This window comes from Candoia aspera, chromosome 14 (assembly GCF_035149785.1).
Source record: "Candoia aspera isolate rCanAsp1 chromosome 14, rCanAsp1.hap2, whole genome shotgun sequence".
NCBI classification, from domain to species: Eukaryota; Metazoa; Chordata; class Lepidosauria; order Squamata; family Boidae; genus Candoia; species Candoia aspera.
In genome coordinates this window covers 19,495,822-19,516,086 of record NC_086166.1, presented here as the reverse complement: position 1 = coordinate 19,516,086, position 20,265 = coordinate 19,495,822, and the positions used below count along the sequence as shown (strand labels likewise).

The 20,265-nt window shown below is 53.9% G+C and overlaps 1 protein-coding gene across 1 annotated transcript; it reads left to right on the top strand.

Annotated features, from left to right (window-relative positions):
- Positions 1–5,083: 5,083 nt before the first annotated feature.
- On the top strand, positions 5,084–19,614 carry HS3ST2 (heparan sulfate-glucosamine 3-sulfotransferase 2). Its single transcript, XM_063314923.1, has 2 exons — positions 5,084–5,638; positions 18,490–19,614. Exons 1-2 carry the CDS (start codon positions 5,175–5,177, stop codon positions 19,106–19,108), a joined length of 1,083 nt encoding a protein of 360 aa, XP_063170993.1. The 5' UTR covers positions 5,084–5,174; the 3' UTR covers positions 19,109–19,614.
- Positions 19,615–20,265: the final 651 nt, after the last annotated feature.

The following is a 20,265-nucleotide window of genomic DNA, read 5'->3' as shown; positions in this document are numbered from 1 at the left end:
CCTCCGCAGAGCTCAGTTTCCAGCAGATAATTGTCATTCAGATGTGCTTTTTGGGCTCATTTGCATGGTCTGCTTGCCCCCGTGCAAAGGTGACCCAGTAACTGTTGAGGACATAAATGCCTGCTGTCATCCTGAACTGATCTTTGGCCCACTGTGAAGGCAGAAAAGTGTTTTTTCCCCACTTCTGCTGGCACCAGCCACACCAGACAGTCCATCTGCATTGCAAGGAAAATTTAGGGGCAGGGTCTGCCCTGCTCTATTGGCCAGGTAAAGCCACTAGAGGCACATACACGCACACAGAGAGAGAGACACAGAGACACACATGCTGATCTCTGGCTACTGATTTTTGCTGCCGTTTGCCTTTTAATAGCAAGAGGCCAGGGCTCCCTCACTGGGCCAAGATGCCACCCTCCCACTTCTCTTGCCATCCATGAGCAGCAGGAGAAGTGGGGAAAGCAGGAAGGGAAGTGGGTCTTTTGAGTTCACTTCCCCTCATGGAAGGTTGAAGATGGGCAGCCTGCCCATTCCCCAGGCTCCATTGGATGCCATCTGCTGTGGTTGTTGTAGAAGTAGATTCTCTCCCTGAGCAGAGATTGGATTGTAGGATCTCCAAGCTCCCTTCCAACTATATGTATGTGTGTATACAATATTCTTCAACACATCCTCCTCAGTGTCTTTCTCCTTGTCCTTACTGGTTCTGTTTTTGAAGGATCCCTTTTCACCTCTAATGGCTTTCTTGATCCCTGGATGTTGTCAGGCAGAGGCCGATGGCTCTCTTGCCAAGTGTGCTTGAGTTGGATTCCTGCCCTGCATAGGGGGTATGCCCCCTTCCAACTCTAGGATCCTCTGACTCACCCTGGTGCCATGCTAAGTTTGATTACGTCTTTTTTGATCTGAGGAATACTTCAAAACAGAGCTCCTATTTTTGAATGATCTCAAAATGCTCTGGAGAGACTTGCCTCTTTCAGCTGCTTCTTCCCATCCATTTTTTTACCATTTTTATTTTGGTAATTTGGCAAAATGTGGCATTTTCTGCACTGGGGGTGCTGAAAGAAGAGCTTCCTGCCCTCACCCGCCTTCCTGGCTAGCTGGCCAGCCCAAACTGTTCTCCTTGCTGGTGAAAGGTATAACCACATGTCAGTATATTCGTGCCCCTGTATGGTCCCTAATGATAGTCAACATCACTTGAGTGGGAAGACTGGAGTGTGCGAGACCCACTCAAAGGAAGCCAAAAAGGCAGAAGGGTGTGCTCAGCTTATGCAGCAGCGGGAAATGAACCAGGACGAAGAGTCTGAAGAAGACACAGCAGGAGGTGCTTTGAACACAACAGGTGGTCTCCACAACAGGTGTCTCCAACCGGTGGGCCTCCAGATGGGTCCCTGGTGAACTGGATCAGGCAGTGGCTCACCAGTGGACAAACACAAGGAGGGTGAGAGAGGAGCCAATGGTCCTCATCAAGCTGGACAGAGATGTTGGCTGGCCCACAGGTCAGTCCCAGGTCTTCGTCAATGTCCACTAATATTTGGGGCAAAGAGGTGGAGGGATCGTCTATCAGATCTGCTGAGGAGACAAAACTGGATGGGCTAGCAAAGGCCCACGAGGACAGAAATAAGATTCAGGATGGTCACAAAGATTAGAGAAATGGGCTAAAGAAATCTAGTGGAGACAAGTGCAAAGGTCTTCCTTAAGGGAAAAAACCCAGAAGTGCCAACAGAGGACGAGGAAAACCAGCTTCATCATTGCACTTGTGAAAAAGATCTTGCACACGGACTATGGGCCAGCAACCGAAGGTGGCTACAGAAGAGGCAAATGCCGCTTTAGGTTCCAGTACACCAAGCAGAATCATGAGCCCTGACCCGGACAGCCCCTCAAACGTTGCACCCGGTTCTGGCGCTGCACTCCAAGGAGGATTCAGACCAGCGACAGTGAGTCGAGGGCGGTCTCCGAGACAGCTGCGGGTCAGAAACCGACTCTCCCTCTGTCAGCGCCAGGAGGAGGGGAGGTTCTCCACGGGAAGGAGCGCCCTCCCCTGGACTCCGACCTGATCGCGGCCCATAATCCACGGCGCCTGCTAGCTTCTCTCCATCTGTGCTGCAGATGCCTCCTCCTCCTCCATCCCGTGGCGCCTCAAGAGATGCTTGGCAGATCCGAGGGCAGAGTTCCTCGGGTTCCTGGCTCAACCCCCACCCGCCCAGTGCTTCACTGCCCCCGCCCCGCCCCACTGGCCCCGGGCGCTCCCATCCTGCCCTCAGAGCAGGTGGGCTTTTCAGAGGGGGGTCTTCTGGGCGCACTTCCAACGCGGGAAGTTCTCGCTTTAATGAGCTCCGGCGACGGCGGCCGCCTTCGTCGTTTTGCCCCGCGGGTGGACAAACCCCGGAACGGCGCGAGGGCGCGCGGGCGCCGCGGGGGCCGAGGGCCAGGCGGGGTCCTTCCCCGGGGTGGGGCGGAGCCTCCGGCCAGCCGCCCGCTCAGGCCAGCGGGGAGCGGCCGGGTTCGGGCTGGGAGCCAAAGGCGCCGCCGAGGACGCGCGTTTCCGACCGGACTCCGCGGCGGGCGGGCTCCATCTTCTCGGCCTCAGAGCACCCCAGAGGGGAGGGTGCGCGCGCTCCAGGACTGCTGGCGCCCCTCCGGCCCACCGGCCCCCGGGACTGCTCGGAAGCCGCAGCCGGCCCTGCGAAGGCTGCCCCCTCCCCGGCCCGCCCCGACCGGCCCGGCAGCGCAGCGGCGCCGCGGCTGCGTTTGCTCGCTCTCTCTTCGCACCAGAAGGCGCGCTTTCCTCCTCGGCAGAATCTCTCGCCCTCCCCCGCCCCATCTGCCCGCACGCCAGGAGGAGGGTCCCGGCAGAGCCGCTTCCGAGCCCGCCACCTCCCCCGACCCCGCTTGAACTTCCAGAGCGTCGATTTCCTTTTCGCCTCCTCGTGCGGAGTAGCTGCCGAAATGCTTCTTGTCTGCTTTTAGCATTTCTTCCCGGGGCGGGGGGGGGCGGTCTCGAAGGCCAGTCAAAGAGGAGAGAGGGAGGCTGGTCCCCCCCACAGCCGGTCCAGAAGGGGCACTTCCCAGCTCTGCACATCATCTCGCGGCGCACCTGCCTCCAGAACCCTAAAACTCTCACTAAGTGAGCGATTCAGGCCCCTAATCCACGTTCCCTCTGGGAGGGAGGGAAGAGGGAACTCACCCAGAGCCAGCCTCCCCTTCGCACGTTTTTAGTCTCCCCGAATCCCCTCCTCCAGACTTGTTATTTGCCCTCCTTTTACACGCACAGACTAGATTGGGCAGCTAGTAAACTCAAAGTGCCCACAGGCCCCTCCTGGGGGTTTCCAGTTTTTGTACCTCATTAGCTTTCTAATTTATTTTTTAAAGATTATTTTATTTAGAAAATGAAGCACATAGGAGATGCTTCATGCTGGCATGCTGGAAGGCTTCATCGCTGCTTTTCTCTCCAAGGATGCTTTTCCCTTAGAAAGAGAAGCAACAAAACCACTGCAGTCCAGCGCTTTGTTTGAAAAAGCACCCATTAGCCTAGAAAAGGGTGAAAGGAAAGTAGGAATAACACTTGGGGTGGGGGAACCAGCTGCGTCCCTTACGGTGGCCTGTTTATCCCCCCACCTCAAAGCTGCACAGTGCTAATGGTTTCAAGCCAACTGCAGGTCATTAATTAGTGAACCTCTTAAACTCTGCCTAGTGTAGTGATACAATTAAAACTTTGCCCCAATTAAACCCAGGTAATTAATAGAGCTGAAATTTATGGGAGTGCTATCAGTGCAGCAGAGGCCAAAGGGAGACCAGCCCTGCCTGGCAAGCAGGAAGAGAGTGATGTCACATCATGCTGCCCTTCGCCAGGCTTCATCCACCCAGCCAGCCCTCGGACCACCCCTCGGTCCATGAGGAGCCCCCGGATGGTCAGGCAGGACTCAACCCGCCTCAGACCACAGGCTGCCTCCCCTCTGCAAAGCTGCGAGGTACCTTATTCCTCTCTTTCCTGGGCTCCGCTGCATGCGGGGGAGACCCTAAAGCAGAGCCCTGGGGAGGCTGCTCAAAACTCCCCTCCTGCTCAGTGGTGGCCTTCTAACTGACCGGCGTTGCGGAAACAGGGCAGAGGGAGGCCCGGAGGCCCTGTTCTTGGAGGAAGGGCCCACCCACTCTGCCTAAGGTGTGTGCGTAGTGGCCACCCCGTCCGGAGGAGGACCCTCTTCTGCACCCTGGCAAGATATTCCTCCTCAAATGGGCACAGCGACCTTCCAGGTGGACCTTTCAGGGCAGAGAGGTGTCCCTCGGCCTGGTGTCAGCTGGGCTCCCTGCAGGAGGCTTCACTTGGGGAAAAGCGCCTTTGGGCCTACCTCCCTGTAGCCCTGGGCCTCAAAAGGCCAGCGGATGAAGCGGGGTGGGTTGTTCTGCCTTAGGGAGATCGGCCCTCTCAGTCCAGAGGGAGGCTGCGGAACCCCGCGACCGGGCGCGGCTGCTCTCTGCTGCCCCTCGCCCCCCGCAGCAGCGAGCGTTAGTCCTCCCGCTCCGGGCTTCGAGGCTCCCGTACCGATTAGCCCTTCCTCCGCCGCCAGCTTGGCCTCGAAGCGAAGCCGGCTTCCTTCAGCTCCGTCGGGCAAGCTCGACAGCTCGCCGATCGTCGCGGCTCAAGCCCCGGCGGGCCGGGGACGAGGGAGCCGGGAGTCCGGGCGGCGCAGGAGGTACCGGCAGACTCGGCAACTCCCACCCCCGCCGGGCTCTTACGGGCCGGGCTGCGCCACGGGGTCCGCCAAGCAGAGGCTCGTCCTGCAAGGAGCGCCGGGTTAGGCCGGCCCGTCCGCAGGCAGAACGCCGCCCCGCCGCCCGGTCCCCTGCTAGGAGGCGGCGGCTAGCCACCCGGACGGGTCAGTCCTCCGCGCTGACGCTTCCCTCCAGCGGCCCAGCCGGCACACCTCGGGCGGGCGTCAGGACCGCCCCGCCGGGAACCCGCGCTCTGCCCCCGCGGCCACTCGGGGCGGGGGCTCAGCCTGCCAGCAGCGGCGGAGGCGGCTCCGGCTCGGCTGACGTCAGGCGGCCCCTTAAAGAGGCGCCGCAGCGGGAGCGGGGTCGGCAGTGGCGGGCCGCCGAGCTCGCCGGCCCCGTGCGACCCGACCCCGCGCTGGTGCCGGCCGGGGAGCCGTGGCCCGCCGCGCCCCGCCGCTGGCGATGGAGCCATGGCGCTTAGCCGGCGGAGGCGGCGGCGGCTGCGGCGCTGCCGGGCACTGCTGCTGGGCGCGCTGCTCTCGCTCTCGGGCACCTGCCTCTGCTACGGCCTGCTGCTGCTCTGCTGCGCCCCCGAGCCGGCGCCCGCGGCCGCCGCCGCCCGCTGCCTCCCCGCCCTGGCCGCCGCCGCCCGCAAGAAACTTCTGCAGAAGTGGCGCGCCTGCCCCGCCGCCGCCCCCTCGGCCCAGGGCCCGGCAGCCCCCTCGGCCCGGCCCCTACGAGGCGGCGGCGGCGGGAGCAGCCGGAGCAAGCCCGCCGCCGCCAAGCGGCTCCCGCACGCGCTAATCGTGGGCGTGAAGAAGGGCGGCACCCGCGCCGTGCTGGAGTTCATTCGCGGCCACCCGGCCGTGCGGGCCCTCGGCACCGAGCCCCACTTCTTCGACCGGCACTACGAGCGGGGCCTGGAGTGGTACAGGTGAGGCGGGGGCGGCGGCGCGGGCGGGGGTCTGGACAGCTCCGCTCAGCTCAGCTCAGCTCGGAAATCCGCCGAGCAGGCGCAAGGAGACCGCCTCCCGCTGCTTCCGGGCCGCCCCGTCCACGGCGCTCCGCTCTCCGTCGGGGGGCCGGAGCGCCAGTGCCGCTCTGGGACCGGGGTGGCCCCCCTCGGGCTCGGCCGTGACTCCTCCAGCTCTTCGCCTCGCTCGCCTGCCTGCCTGCCTGGCGCCCCGGCGCCGCCCGCCCCGCGCTCGGCGCCCAAGAGTGGGACCCCGCCGCTGGCGCGGTCCGCTGGGAGCCCGGGAGGCCCTGCAAGGGGCGCGACCGCTCCGCCTGACTTCGCCCGCCTCTCGCGCAACGGGGTGCCCCGGCAGGAGCCACTCAAGCAGGCGCGGCGCAGGAAGAGAGCCGAACAGCCGGCGGGGCGCTTCGGAGGCGCTTGCGCCGTTGGCAGGTTCTGGGCGGGCTTCCAGGCCGGGGCTTTCCTGGGAATCCCCATCTGAGCGGGCTCGGGGAACAGGCTGTTCTCGCCTGGTGCCAGCCTGCAGCATCCGGTGTTGTCGCTCCTCTCCGCTCACCCTCCGCCCCCCCCCGCAAAAAACAAACAAACCACCCACTGACCTTCCCACCTGTGATCCCAGAGTTGCCTAGGAAACCTACATTCCTGCAGGGTAGAAGTTAGATTCCCAACCAGGATGGCCCAGAATTGCCCTGGCCCAAGATGGTCTCTAAATCCCAGAACTGGACTAAACAGACCCAGGATTCTGGCCCCAGGTGTGTCAGTGGGCCAGGCGGTGCAAGGCTGCCTCATTCCCTGTCTGCGCTAGTTCCCTGTCAGAGCCCTCAAGGCACTGAAGGTGCTGTCCTCCCTTCTGTTGGCTTGAAATGCTGAGAACGAGGGTTGCAGCTGCTGCAGCTCCCACCGCACAGCGATCCTCTCCGCCTCCACTGACACAAAACGGAGGGCAGGGAAAGAAGAGAGTCCAAGCCGACGGGCGGGCAGTTTGCACTCCAGCTGGTCTGGCAGCAGAGGAAACTCAACCTCAGTGCTAGAGCAGGGGGTGGACTAGATGACCCCTACTGTGCCTTACAACTGTGTGATTCTGATTCTAAGCTAAGATTTCCCTTCGGGGATCTTGGGAACCAAATGGAGGTGTGAGATGAGGGGTCACCCCAAGGCAGAAATGGAGTCACAGCGCCATCACGGTAGGTTTCAGCTAAAAAACAGATGGAACCAAACTAAATCAGCTCAGCTTTCCAGCAGTGCTGAGGCTGTGGGAATGCAGAGTGCTTTCAACTTGGTACAAAAATCTTCTGTAGGAATGCGCTCAAGAAATGCCCAACAAATGGCCATTGTCTGGCGAAAGGATGACTGTTTGCATCTCTGCCTTTAATTTCTCCCTGATCTCTTATTCCCTCCCCGTGAGCCCCCAAGTGTGATTTGCAAGCCAGCCATGTGCCCATTTAATTGCAGGACCCTCCAGCCTATGCTTCACGAGGTTGCTAATAAGAAAGCCCTTAAGACACATGATATATACAAGATTCCCTCTATCTCCTGATGAAGGTACACAGCGAAAAGTAAGATAAGAGTAATCTGGCAAGATTGGTAAATCATTAATTGAATTTGGTAATTATTGCATTGTAAACCGAGTGTAGATAGTAGTTCAATTCCTCTATGGTCTGCTCCGGGATCTTCCCAGGTACTGATGTCAGTGTAAGCGGTCCGTGACTCTGCCTTCTTTGAAGAAAGGGACAGTCGTCCCTCTCCAATCTGCCCTTCCTCCACCCCCCAAAATTTCTTGAAGATTACAAGAAAGGCTCCTTTGGGTACACTAGAGTGCCATTCATCTGGCCTTCGAGATTTAAATTCACACAAAGCAGAGACCATTTTTCAGGGCGGCCCAGATTCATCTGCCTCTGTGCCACTGCCTGGTTCCTTTGATCATGAAGAAGGTGGAGCCCAAAGGGGAGCTGACCGGTTCCTTGTGACCCTGTTAGCTTTTGCCCTCCTCTCCACAGCTATGGTTGCCAGTCTGTCCTCTTCCTCGGCAGCCGGTCACTTTTTCTGCGGACCCGCTGGCCTCTTTGGGTCTTCGCTGACTGGTTTGCACTTGACTTTCCATACTGCTCCCAAGCCCCTCTCCAGGAAGGGGGCCACAGGAGAACACGGCCAAGTTGAACCCCTCTGTGTCCTGCAGCCAACTGTGGGAGCTTTGGCATGTCCCCCAGCATTGAGGGGGTTGAGCTCCCCTTCCCCCCTTGCAGGCCTGCAGAAGCAGGCCAGCTCCTCTGGGCTGGGGAGGAGAGCAGGATCCCTGTGGGGTCAGGAGCAGAGATGTGGGGTGATGGGCTGACGAAATGGGATAGGCTGTGGGGAGAGGTCTGCTTGCCCCCCTGACCGGGCAGAAGGCTTCTCTCTTGCAGGGGGCAGCGCAAAGGCTGCAGAAGCTGAGTCTCCCTTTGCAGGCCAAGGAACCAGGCGGAAAAAGCCAGTGTCCTGGGCTGTGGGCACTGAAGGCAGAGGTGGAGATGCCCGAGCTTGACTCCCGGTGAGCAGGAACTTTATTGTCAGCCTTTTTGCAGGATGGCATCTATCTAGTATCTATCATCTACCTGTCAAATTCATACAGCCATCCATCTCACAAACATGACTTCCCCACCTTGGGATTCCCTGGTGATCTCCCGTCCAAGTAATAATGCCTTGCCACCTGCCCCAGGAGGGAGGACGCTTGGCAGTGAACCTGGCGGGGGACTTCATGAGTGTTCAGTAATGCTACCGAATCTCCATGGCAAATGCTCCCCCTATACACATCGCGCCCCCTTTTCTCAGCCCTTTTCTATGTTCCTGCCCAAGGGCCCAGTAACCATTTGCTGCTGCAGAACTCAAGGGCCACTTGGGGCACCCCAGGCCAGGGCCCTCCTCTCTCATTTTGGAGGGGTGTTTGTAGACCTCCTCCCTCTGTCACAGCTGATGAGAGGCCTCTAGTCACAGATGTTCTGGGAAGTCCCCTGTGGCTTTTCTGGGAATGACCGAGGCCAGGGACAAGCTGATACTGATGCTGATGCTGCTGCCGCCCCCACTGGAGAGCACCTTGGTCTTGCAGGGCACCTCCTAAGCTGGCTGAGATCAGGAAGACAGCGGGTCAGGCCATCGCCGAGCAGGGGCGGAGCATCTGGGGAGGAGGGAGGGGGCTAGTCCCTTCCAAGCGTCCCTGTCTGATGGGCTTATGCAGTGGGAAGCAGGCTCAGGAGCCAATGGGCAGGGCATATTTTGTGGAACAGCTGTTCCAGAGGTGCAGCTTGCTGTGATCTTCCAGGGTGGCTCCTTCAAAAGGTGTTGAACTGGAAACGGTAAGCAATGGAATTGTGTGTTGTTACTGAAGTGGCAAAGTTCGCCACTGTCCTATTCTACTTGACTATTATTTCCTTTAGATGAAATATGTAACTAAACGAATAATGTTTGACCCATTGGTCTTATCTAGAGGAGCAGCATCTCTGTTTAGACCTGAACAGCTGGACCCAGTGGATTTTTCTTTGTGATCAGGATAATGTGGAGCAAACTGCAGGAATGAACTGGGTACTGGGCAATGAATCCATTGGCATTTTCAGCCCCAGTCTGTGTGAGACACGAGCCATCATAGAGTAGAGTTTCCTCCACCCCAAACAAGGGGTCTTTTTGCTCCCCTACAAATGGGTACTCCAGAATGATTCATTTTAGGCTCAGCAGCTACATACCCCAGGGCAGGAGGCAAAGCTGTTTCAGGGCTTGTAAGCAACATTCCTTCTTGCACATAAGCATGGCACATCCCCCATGGCGGTGGCTTTATCTTGCCTCCAGTCTGTGAGTAAAAGAGCCTTCAGATGTTGTTCATTGTACCCATATAACAGTAGTATCTCCCTTCTTAAACTGGCCCAAGCCAACCACAGTTTTCAGGCACAGTTTGTGAATTTGTAGCACACGGTCGGTCGCCTGCTATCTTGGAGGCAAAGTCAGCTGAAGTGCCATCCGTGTGACTGGAGGGATTAAGTGGCACAAGTGCCCCCCTCCCTCCTGAAGTAAGCGTTAGCCAGCCTCCACCAGCCATTTTCCTCCCAGCATTTGCCCTTGCCATTAGCCCTTGGTTCTTTAACAAGGTAGAAGCGGAAGAGCAGAGTGCCCTATTTTATTTGGGAAAGTAGAGAACATGTTTTTGCACTATCCCTTTTACAGGATTCTGAAATGTGTCTTTACTTTAGAGGCGTCGGTGCCTTTTTTCCTGATTGCCGGATTCAGAAAATGAGGAGGGGAGCTGCACCAGGCTCTTGTGGCTTCTTGCCAGCGTCCCCATGTTTGTCAGTTTCAGCCACTTCCCCGCTGCCTCCCTGGAGCAAGAGGCTGGTTGATGGGAGCCTGGGAGCAGCACAATCCGGCAGGGTCAGCCTCCCTCTCCCCGGGGCTCTTCCTGTCCTGGAGTGGTCTTCTGTCTTTCTTCAAGTCTCCTCCTTTAAACCTGAGTCCTTTAACTCAGAAGCAGGAAGGCCATTTCCCCCGTTCCTAGAATTATTTGCTTTTCATAATGGATTAGGACCGGTGATTTTGTGTTTTTAAAAAAGAGGTGGCTGAATTGGCTCCATGGGGAGAGACTCCTGGGCTTCGAACAGCTGGATGGAGTGTGCATTGGCTCTCCAGTTCAGGAGCAGTGTTTTAGTAGTGGTTGCTGGCCTACAGGATCTTGGTGGATCTGCATGGCCCAGACCAGCACAGGGGAGTCATGCAGTTAACCTTAGAGGCCATCTGGTCCAAGCCCCCTGCTCAGTGCAGGACCTGCAACAGCATCTCTGACAGATACTCAGCCTGCTTGAAAACCTCTGGTGGAGAAGTCACCCCTTCACAAAGCCACCTGTTCCACTGGTTGACAGCTTGTGCGGTTGGGAAGTTCCTTCTGAAGCCTAGCCAGAACCTTCTTCCTTGTAATTTTATCCCATTGGTTTTGGTCCTGCCACCTACAGCAGTGTTTCTCAGCCTTGGGAACTTTAAGGTGTGTGGACTTCAATTCCAGCATAGCTGGCTGGAGAATTCTGGGAGTTGAAGTCCACACATCTTAAAGTTCCCAAGGCTGAGAAACACCAGTCTGTGGTGACAGAAAATAATTCTGCTCTTCTATGTGACAGTCCTTCACGATATGAAGACTGCTGTCATATCTCCTCTTGGTCATCTCTTTGTAGGCCAAACATGCCCAGGTCCTTTAGCCAGTTCTCACAGGGCTTGGTTTCCAGATCCTTCACCATCTGGACAGCCCTCTTCTGAATTGCACCTTTTGTTTTTCCTATCCAGATAAAGAATTACACATGTCTCCCGGTTAAATTACATAATGTCCATTTCAACCCACTGCTCAGGCCAGACTAGATTTTTGAACCTTTTCTCTTTCATCTGAAGCATTAGTCACCTGTCCTGCTTTTCCCCTCATCTTCATGCAAGGCCTTGACCAAAATGTAGAACAGCACAGGACCCTGTGGCCCTTCCCTTGAGACTTCCCTCCAGGCTGAAGTGGACTCTTGGGGTGTGGTCATGCAGCCAGCTGTGAAGGGATCTAACAGCATCATCTAGCTTATCCGAAGTATCCAAAGGCCCTCTGCTGAAGCCTTGCTGAGGTCCAGGTACACCATGTCTACTTCATTCCCCTGATCTACTATGCTAGTAATTCTATCAAAGAAGTAGTTCAGGTTAGTCTGGAACAAACTGACCAGCCCATGCTGGCTCCTGTTACCTGCAGCAGACTTAACCAAGTGGTTGCAAACATGTGCTTGTTCATCTCTTCAAAGGCCTTGCCCAGTATAGACGTCAAGCTGACTGGTCTGTAATTTCCCTGGTCCTCCTCCTCTCCCTTTATGAAGATGAGGGTATCATTTGCTCTCCTCCAGTCTTCAGGGAACTCACTAGTCCTCCAGGAGTTCTCAAAGATTACAGGAAGTGGCTCTATGATCAAGTGTCAGCCCTATAAGGTAAACCAGACTAAGAGCTATACAAACAAAATCTTGCAAGTCTGAATGTACTTCCTTTCCTCCCCCTTTTGCCTTCATGAGAATTGTGGGAGGGGGGGCTGCTGAAGTGTCTTCACAGACTGCTTTCTTGGCCTGGGCTCAGGTTTTGTTTATCTGATAGTTGCTTTGGCAGCACATCTTCCCTTGGTCCTTCAAGGCCGTCCTCTTTGTTCAGTACTGTCAGTTCCTTCACTGCCTTGGGATGCAACCAGCATGGCCCGGAGACGTGCATTTGTTTAAGTGAGCCAAGCTCCCTCTGGCACCCTCCTCATCCACCCTGAAGAACCAGCTGTGACTCCACTTCACTACTTCAGTGCAGCTTTCTCCTGGCTACTAAACAGCCCCCCTCGGACCAGCCATGAATCCCACTGGACTTCCAGGCAAGAGATGTTTCTGGCTTGATTGAGTTGCTTCATCTCCTTCCTCTTTTCCAAGAGGCAAAGCCAGGCTGGCTTGCTGCCTTCAGGCATTGGGATCCCCACTCCAGCAGGGAAGAGCCAGGCGGCCCCAAGCTCCTCCCTGTGTCCTTTCTTCCCCAGACAGACAGGGGCCGCAGCCCGGCATCCCCCAGGGTCCCTTGTTAGGGTCTGGAGCTCATGCCATGCAAGGGGAAGTCCCCAAGTTCAGCTGCGGGAGAAATTCCCGCTCCCTGTCGAGCCCCCAACTTCTCCAGGGACTGGGAGAGGGTTATCCTCGTTTCCCATCGTTCCTTAACTGAATAAGCCATTGTGGCTGGGTTCACAGACCACCCTAAGCCATACATCAAGTTCCATAAATTATATTATTCCATTCTCAGGCAAACTATATTATGGCTTAGTGAGATGAGTCAGTTCAATTGTATAGCAGAATATGAATAAATATTATTAATTCACAACCAAACTTTCTTTTTAAAAAAAAATAACCACTTAAAAGAAAAGTTAGCAAAACATTGTTTCTTCCATATTCAGGCTGCTTCAGGGATCTTTTTATGCAGCATTTGAGTTTTCTGGCTTACATGGGTGAATTGGATGTTGAACCTCTGATGACTCAAAAGAGCTAAGATTATTTGGAAAAGAAACTTGTAGTTTTTAATAAATGTTTACATAATTTAAGTTCCATGAACTGACTGGGAAAGTTGAGAACACCCCCGACATGCAATGGCCGGGCATTCTAGTGAGGAAAGCAACAGGAGGCAGCGTGGTGGCTGTGGGTGCACGAGTGGCTTTTGACTGTGTCAAGAGAGACACATAAAGGAAATAGGAGGTGGGTGCAATCCCTCAGGAGGCCCAGCAGCATGGAGCTGGGAGGATTCTGGCAGCTGAAGTCCCCACAGGTTAAAGTTGCCAAGGTTGAGAAACACTGGGCTGGAGTGTAAAAGGAACTTGCAAGGGAAGCTCAACAAAAGGCGTTCAGGGCTGTGTTGGTAGTGGAAGGAAGAAAGAGGGCAGGGTGGGCCAGCAGCTGGGAGAAGGTGGTGGGGCAGAAAGGAGTAACTGGGGGAGGACGCAGCTTCCTTTGCTCCTGCTTTGCTTCAGCCTTCCTCCCCAAAGGGTAATTGAGTTCAAATCACCCAAGCAGAAGAATTTATTCAAGCGGGGAGTGGTAACCCCAAGTAAGTAAAGAATGGTTAGGGAACCCATTGATACTGTGAAGAGGTTTAAGTCTCCAGGACTGTATCAGTCACCTTCAAGAGTCTTGAAGAAACAGATGTCATTTTGGAGCCCTTCCCTGTAGTCTTTGAGAAATTGTGGAGGACAAACATGGTAGCAGAGGACTCCTGTCCTCAAAAAGGGGGACAAAAGAGGACTTGATAAATATAGACAGGTCAGCTTGACATCCACACCAGGAGCAAAGATTGAGCAGTTGGTTTGTGAGCATTCGGAAGAGAATGCTTTCCTTGGCAGGAGACAGCTTGGGTTAATCAAAAATGCCAGGCCAAACCAACCTGTTCTCCTTTCTTGACCGAGTGACCACCCTAGTTAATTGGGGAAGTAGGTTGGAATAGTGTGCCTTGATTTCAGCAAAGCATTCAGGCAAGTCTCTCATAAAATTCTAGCACAAATAATAGGAAAACGTGGCCTGCCCTCCACTTGGTCGATCACAAGCTGCCGGTGGGCCAAATGCAGTTCTAGGTTGCATCAGCAGAGTAATGATGTCAGGATTAAGAGCTCATTGTTACTCTATTCTGAGTTGACCGAACTGCACCTAGAACATTGCGTCCACACTGCATTTTAGGAAGGATATTAGCAAACTCAAATATATCCCAAGAGTGGGCAAGATGATAAGAGGCCTGAAGAAAAAAAATGTGCAAAACTGTTGAAAGTTCTGGGTATGCTTACCCTGGGGAACAGAAGACTCTGGGGATACATGATAGCTGTCTTCAAGTGTCCAAAAGGCTGTCATGAAGAAGATGGGCAGAATTTTTCAGGGAGTTCCAGAGGACAGGACCAAAAACAACAGATTTAAAATAAGCAGATTTTGGTTGGGGATCAGAAAGGTTTTCTTGACAGTAAGAGCTATCCGACAGTGACTTCCTTGGGAGGTGGCAGAGTTTCCTTTGTTGGAGGTATTTAAAGACAGGCTGGATGGCCACCTGTTAGGGAAGCTTTAGTGGTCAAGGGGTCGTATTAGAAGACCTTCAAGATTCCTTCCAACCCTGACATTCTGTAATTCTGTGGTTGTTAGATGTTATACAGTTTCTCCTCCTGAAAAATGAGGCATTGTTCACAAGGTGGGTTGGTTGGTTGGTTTTGCCAGAAATTTTCTGCTAAGGTAAGAATTCTGGAATCACACAGGCTTTACTGAAGAATCACGTCTCCCCTCGGCAGCATTCTCCCACCTCCCAGTTCTACTGTCAGCTAGGCTGGCCTTGCTTGCTCTGAGCTTGAGGAGGCTGGTGCTCCCCCAGCTGAAAGAGCTGCACACCCAGGGCAGGCACTTCAGCCACCAGGCTCTATTTCTTGAGAGGGGAGACATACCCCCTTTCATCCCCAACATTTCTCTGGAATGTGGTGGGGGGAGGATAGGGACATGCACCCCCTCCCCAGGACTAGGGTTTTAACAGGGTGACTATGCCTAAGCAATTTTAGAAGCACAGTGCATTCTACCCCCATTAGAGTCACATGAACCAGAGATTTCCCTTCTATTAAAAAGGCATTTAGCGGGGAAACCCTTGTAGTTCCCTCCCCCCACCCATCCACCACTCACTGGAGGAAGAAGAGGAAGGTGGTTTCTTAGTTTCAGAAGAACTGGGTTTTTAGCCAGCCTGCAATCTCCCAAGTACATGGCTTTGTACTTTCTTCTAACTGCCTTGTTCTCTTACTTGAATTCTTGTTAAGTAGCGTAAGTTTAAAATGCATGAGTGATTTATATTGGGTTGATGCTGAGAGCAGAACTGTTAAAGCCACTAGTCCTTTTGACAGTAAGCCCTTTTGGTTTCACTTTGTCTGTTCTAAGTGTAGATAATCTGGATCCAGTTACATCCATTTTACGTAGTTTACAGAAATGCATCCCTATGTGAAAAAGTATTCTTTTCATTTGCTTTTTAAAGGAAGCCATTCTTAATAAATAGGTAAATGTTTTCAGAATACCTTTTTGAAAATAAATCACTTTGGCTATAGAAAAACATCGGGAAGTTTTGTAAGACTGATCAAAACATTGTGGAATAGCAAGAAAATGTACAGCTGCCTTCTTCAGACTAGCTACTTCTTAAATGCTAAAAATGCAATATCTACAGGACAGAATCTTAAAATGGATTCCAGAAACTGAAAAGCAGATTATCTGGGCTCTTTTCAATCAGGGTTCAGGCCCAGAGATGGGATGATAATGAAGTTGGTTCCTCTCTGTGATGACCTTTGTTGGGACCTGAACAAATGTGGGGGAGGTCATCACAGTGGCCTTGTTTGGCAGGGATCCACGGGGTTGGTCCTCTCCCCCTGCTTTTAATCTGTGCAGTGTAGGGTGGGGATTCTTAAGTATGTAGATGATTTGTTGTTTATTCGTTCAGTCGCTTCTGACTCTTCGTGACCTCATGGACCAGCCCACGCCAGAGCTTCCTGTCGGTCGTCAACACCCCCAGCTCCCCCAGGGACGAGTCCGTCACCTCTAGAATATCATCCATCCACCTTGCCCTTGGTCGGCCCCTCTTCCTTTTGCCTTCCACTCTCCCTAGCATCAGCATCTTCTCCAGGGTGTCCTGTCTTCTCATGATGTGGCCAAAGTATTTCAGTTTTGCCTTTAATATCATCCCAAGTGAGCAGTCTGGCTTTATTTCCTGGAGTATGGACTGGTTTGATCTTCTCGCAGTCCAAGGCACTCTCAGAATTTTCCTCCAACACCACAGTTCAAAAGCATCGATCTTCCTTCGCTCAGCTTTCCTTATGGTCCAGCTCTCGCAGCCATATGTTACTACGGGGAACACCATTGCTTTAACTATGCGGACCTTTGTTGTCAGTGTGATGTCTCTGCTCTTAACTATTTTATCGAGATTGGTCATTGCTCTTCTCCCAAGGATTAAACGTCTTCTGATTTCCTGACTGCAGTCAGCATCTGCAGTAATCTTCGCACCTAGAAATACAAAGTCTTTCACTGCTTCTACATTTTCTTCCTCTATTTGCCAGTTATCAATCAAGCTGGTTGCCATAATCTTGGTTTTTTTGAGGTTTAGCTGCAAGCCAGTTTTTGCACTTTCTTCTTTCACCTTCATCATAAGGCTCCTCAGTTCCTCTTCGCTTTTGCCATCAAAGTGGTATCATCTGCATATCTGAGATAGTTAATGTTTCTTCCAGCGATTTTAACTGCAGCCTTGGATTCCTCAAGCCCAGCATGTCGCATGATGTGTTCTGCGTACAAGTTGAATAGGTAGGGTGAGAGTATACAGCCCTGCTGTACTCCTTTCCCAATCTTAAACCAGTCTGTTGTTCCGTGGTCTGTTCTTACCGTTGCTACTTGGTCGTTATACAGATTCCTCAGGAGGCAGACAAGATGACTTGGTATCCCCATACTGCTAAGAACTTGCCACAATTTGTTATGGTCCACACAGTCAAAGGCTTTAGAATAGTCAATAAAACAGAAATAGATGTTTTTCTGAACCTCCCTGGCTTTTTCCATTATCCAGCAGATATTGGCAATTTGGTCCCTAGTTCCTCTGCCTTTTCTAAACCCAGCTTGTACATCTGGCAATTCTCGCTCCATGAATTGCTGAAGTCTACCTTGCAGGATCTTAAGCATTACCTTACTGGCATGTGAAATGAGTGCCACTGTTGAATAGTTTGAACATTCTTTAGTGTTTCCCTTTTTTGGTATGGGGATATGATTTTTTCCAATCTGATGGCCATTCTTGTGTTTTCCAAATTTGCTGGCATATAGCATGCATTACCTTGACAGCATCATCTTGCAAGATTTTGAACAGTTCAGTTGGGATACCGTCGTCTCCTGCTGCCTTGTTATTAGCAATGCTTCTTAAGGCCCATTCAACCTCACTCTTCAGGATGTCTGACTCTAGCTCACTGACCACACCGTCAAAGCTATCCCCGATATTGTTATCCTTCCTATATTCTTGCCACCGTTTCTTGATCTCTTCTTCTTCTGTTAGGTCCTTGCCATCTTTGTTTTTGATCATACCCATTTTTGCCTGGAATTTACCTCCAGTGTTTCTAATTTTCTGGAAGAGGTCTCTTGTCCTCCCTATTCTATTGTCTTCTTCCACTTCCGCGCATTGCTTGTTTAAAAATAATTCCTTATCTCTTCTGGCTAACCTCTGGATGTAGATGATACCCAACTTTATATTGCCGAGGGAAACGCTGGTGACCTTTCCCAGTGCTTGGAGGCTGTCAGTGTCTGGATGAGGCAGAAGAGACTGGAGCTGAACCCAGACAATATGGAGGCACTGTTGATCTATCAAGGCTCTCCATCAACTCCAGTGTAATCTCTGGACAGACAGGCGTTACCCCTGAAAGAGCAGGGTCCGTATGGACTTGTGGCTTCTGCTATTGCAACAGGTGGAACCTGTGGCCAGAAGGGCCTTTGCCCGGCACTTGGATGGCATGCGAGATGTAGCCTTACCTGGCACAAGAGGACTCACCACAGTGCTTCCTGCCCTTATGGCCACCCCTGTTAGACCGCTCAGAAGGCTCAGGTGATCCAGAATGCAGAATCCGGTGTGCTAACCGGCACCTGTCATTTAAAGCATATTACAGCTATGTGACAAACTTCTGTTGGCTACCAGGCACAATTTAAAGAGCTGATTTCAACCCTTCATGGTTGGCATCTAGGTATATACAGGGCCACTAGCTAGGTTCTGCCCGACCCGTTAGGTCATCCTGCCCCACTCTGGGGAGGAAAGGGGAGCGGAGGCCAGGAGGTGCTGCTGCCTGGCACAGTCCCCCTGTGGAGAGCAGGTGGCACCTCTCTGATTGGATTTGGGAAGATGCCAGAGGGGGGTTGAGCCATATTGGGCCATCTCTGCTTCTGTGTTATTTGTTTTAGTTTTCTGAGTTATTTTACTGTTGTTTAGCATTTATGACTACTGTGGATTTTGTAAATTGTTTTCCAAATTATGCTTTAGCCACTTTGCCATTGATTGAGGAGGATACAAATGACATAATGAAATGGTTCTGCAGAATTGTCTCTTTTTAGAAGGATTTTCAACTTGCCTGAAGGGAAGCCGCCACCCCCACCCCACCCATCCCCGCTCCCTGAAGAACAAAGATTCAAATGGCCTCTCTCGGAATGTCCTCTTTGGCTCCCGGGGAGGCCCTGAGCTGGGGGAAATTCCTCCCGTTGCACCTCTCCTCCGTTCACTGCTCATCTCTGTGGGGTCTCCCTTTGCAGGCACCTGATGCCCCGCACCCTGGAGAGCCAGATCACCATGGAGAAGACCCCCAGCTACTTCATCACCAAGGAGGCTCCCCAGCGGATCTTCAACATGTCGCGGAGCACGAAGCTGATTGTGGTGGTGAGGAACCCTGTCACCCGAGCCATCTCGGACTACACCCAGACCCTCTCCAAGAGGCCGGACATCCCCACCTTCGAGGGGCTGTCCTTCCGCAACCGCAGCCTGGGCTTGGTGGACGTGTCCTGGAGCGCCATCCGCATCGGCCTGTACGTGCTGCACCTGGAGAGCTGGCTCCGGTTCTTCCCACTCACCCAGATCCACTTTGTCAGTGGGGAGCGGCTCATCACGGACCCCGCAGGCGAGATGGCCCGAGTGCAGGACTTCCTGGGCCTCAAGCGGCTCATCACGGAGAAGCACTTTTTCTTCAACAAGACCAAGGGCTTCCCCTGCCTGAAGAAGGCTGGGGGTGGCACAGGGCCACGCTGCCTGGGCAAGTCGAAAGGGAGGCCTCATGTCCAGATTGACCCCGACGTGCTGGAGCAGCTGCAGGACTTCTACCGCCCTTACAACACCCGCTTCTACGAGGCCGTGGGGCGAGACTTCCGATGGGAGTGAGGGTGGTGGCCCCACCGGCCAGGCCACTGGCCAGGTCTTTGACTCCAGCCCTCCTCCGAGCCACCTTTGTTTTGACCCTGGGCGGCTGGCCCAGGAGGCCAAAGTCCAGCACTCGAGCCAGGGTACCGCAGCGCACAGCCATCCCGCCTGGCTCGGCAAGGCCTTCGGTAACTTTTCAATGGTGCAATCAGGGTATGTGTGGCCCAAGGATGGACTTTATTTTTAATAATGTTATAGAAATAGAGTTTATAAAGATCACTATGTAAGCACTAAGGGCACCTGCTTCCCAGCTCTGCCATCCTTCTTCCTGGAAACCCCGAGGCCTGGAGGTGTCCCCTTGTACGAGGCCCCCAGCCCCATTGGGTACTTTGCCCATGACAAATAAAGCACAGATTTCTGCTATTACGGGTACTTCGGGCCCAGCCCTTCCCTCGCTCAGGAGCGTCTCTTGGCTGCCTCTTTTCTCCGTCCTCCTTCCCATGAAATAAAGTCCCGTCCAGCCTGAATCAAGCCATGGCACAGCTCTGGCAGGTGGTTCCTCTGTTGCGGGGAGGGGCGCAGGTTCAGTGGGGGCTCTTTTGTTCCTCCTGCAGGCACCGGGGAGGGTCACGTATTTCGGCCCTGGCTGAGAGAAATCAGAAGCATTTGTCTCGGCCCAAGAGGAGCGCTGGTGCCTGGCCCTCGCTTGGCAGGCAGAGGCCCAGCCAAGCACTGGAGCACCCTGCCCAGCTGCCAAGGTGTGCCAGACTCCAGCCTGGCCTCCTCCCACAGGTCCCTGCCGGGAGTAGATGTGCCAGGCTGCTCTCCCAGCCTTTCGGTACAGTTGCGCCCCTGGGCAGCATTGCCGCCTCAGCTCGGAAGGGGCTGCTTCTGCTTCTCATCTGGTGCACGTGGCCTGGGGGGTCCCTCCCAAATGCCCCCTCCCCAGAGCAAAGGGTCTCTCATCCTGGCAGCCCTCGCTTGATTCCTTCTCCTCCCTGGCAGCGAGGCAGAGCAGCCCAAGGCAGATCCAGCCATTCAAGGTGTTTCCAGGCTGACAATCCAGATCACTCTGCTGGGGGAAGAAACAGTCCTGGGGAGGCACGGGGCATCTCTCACCTCCCCTCGTGCCACGAAAGAAGCTGGAATGGCTTTTGGCCGGGAATCCTCTTCCTTGA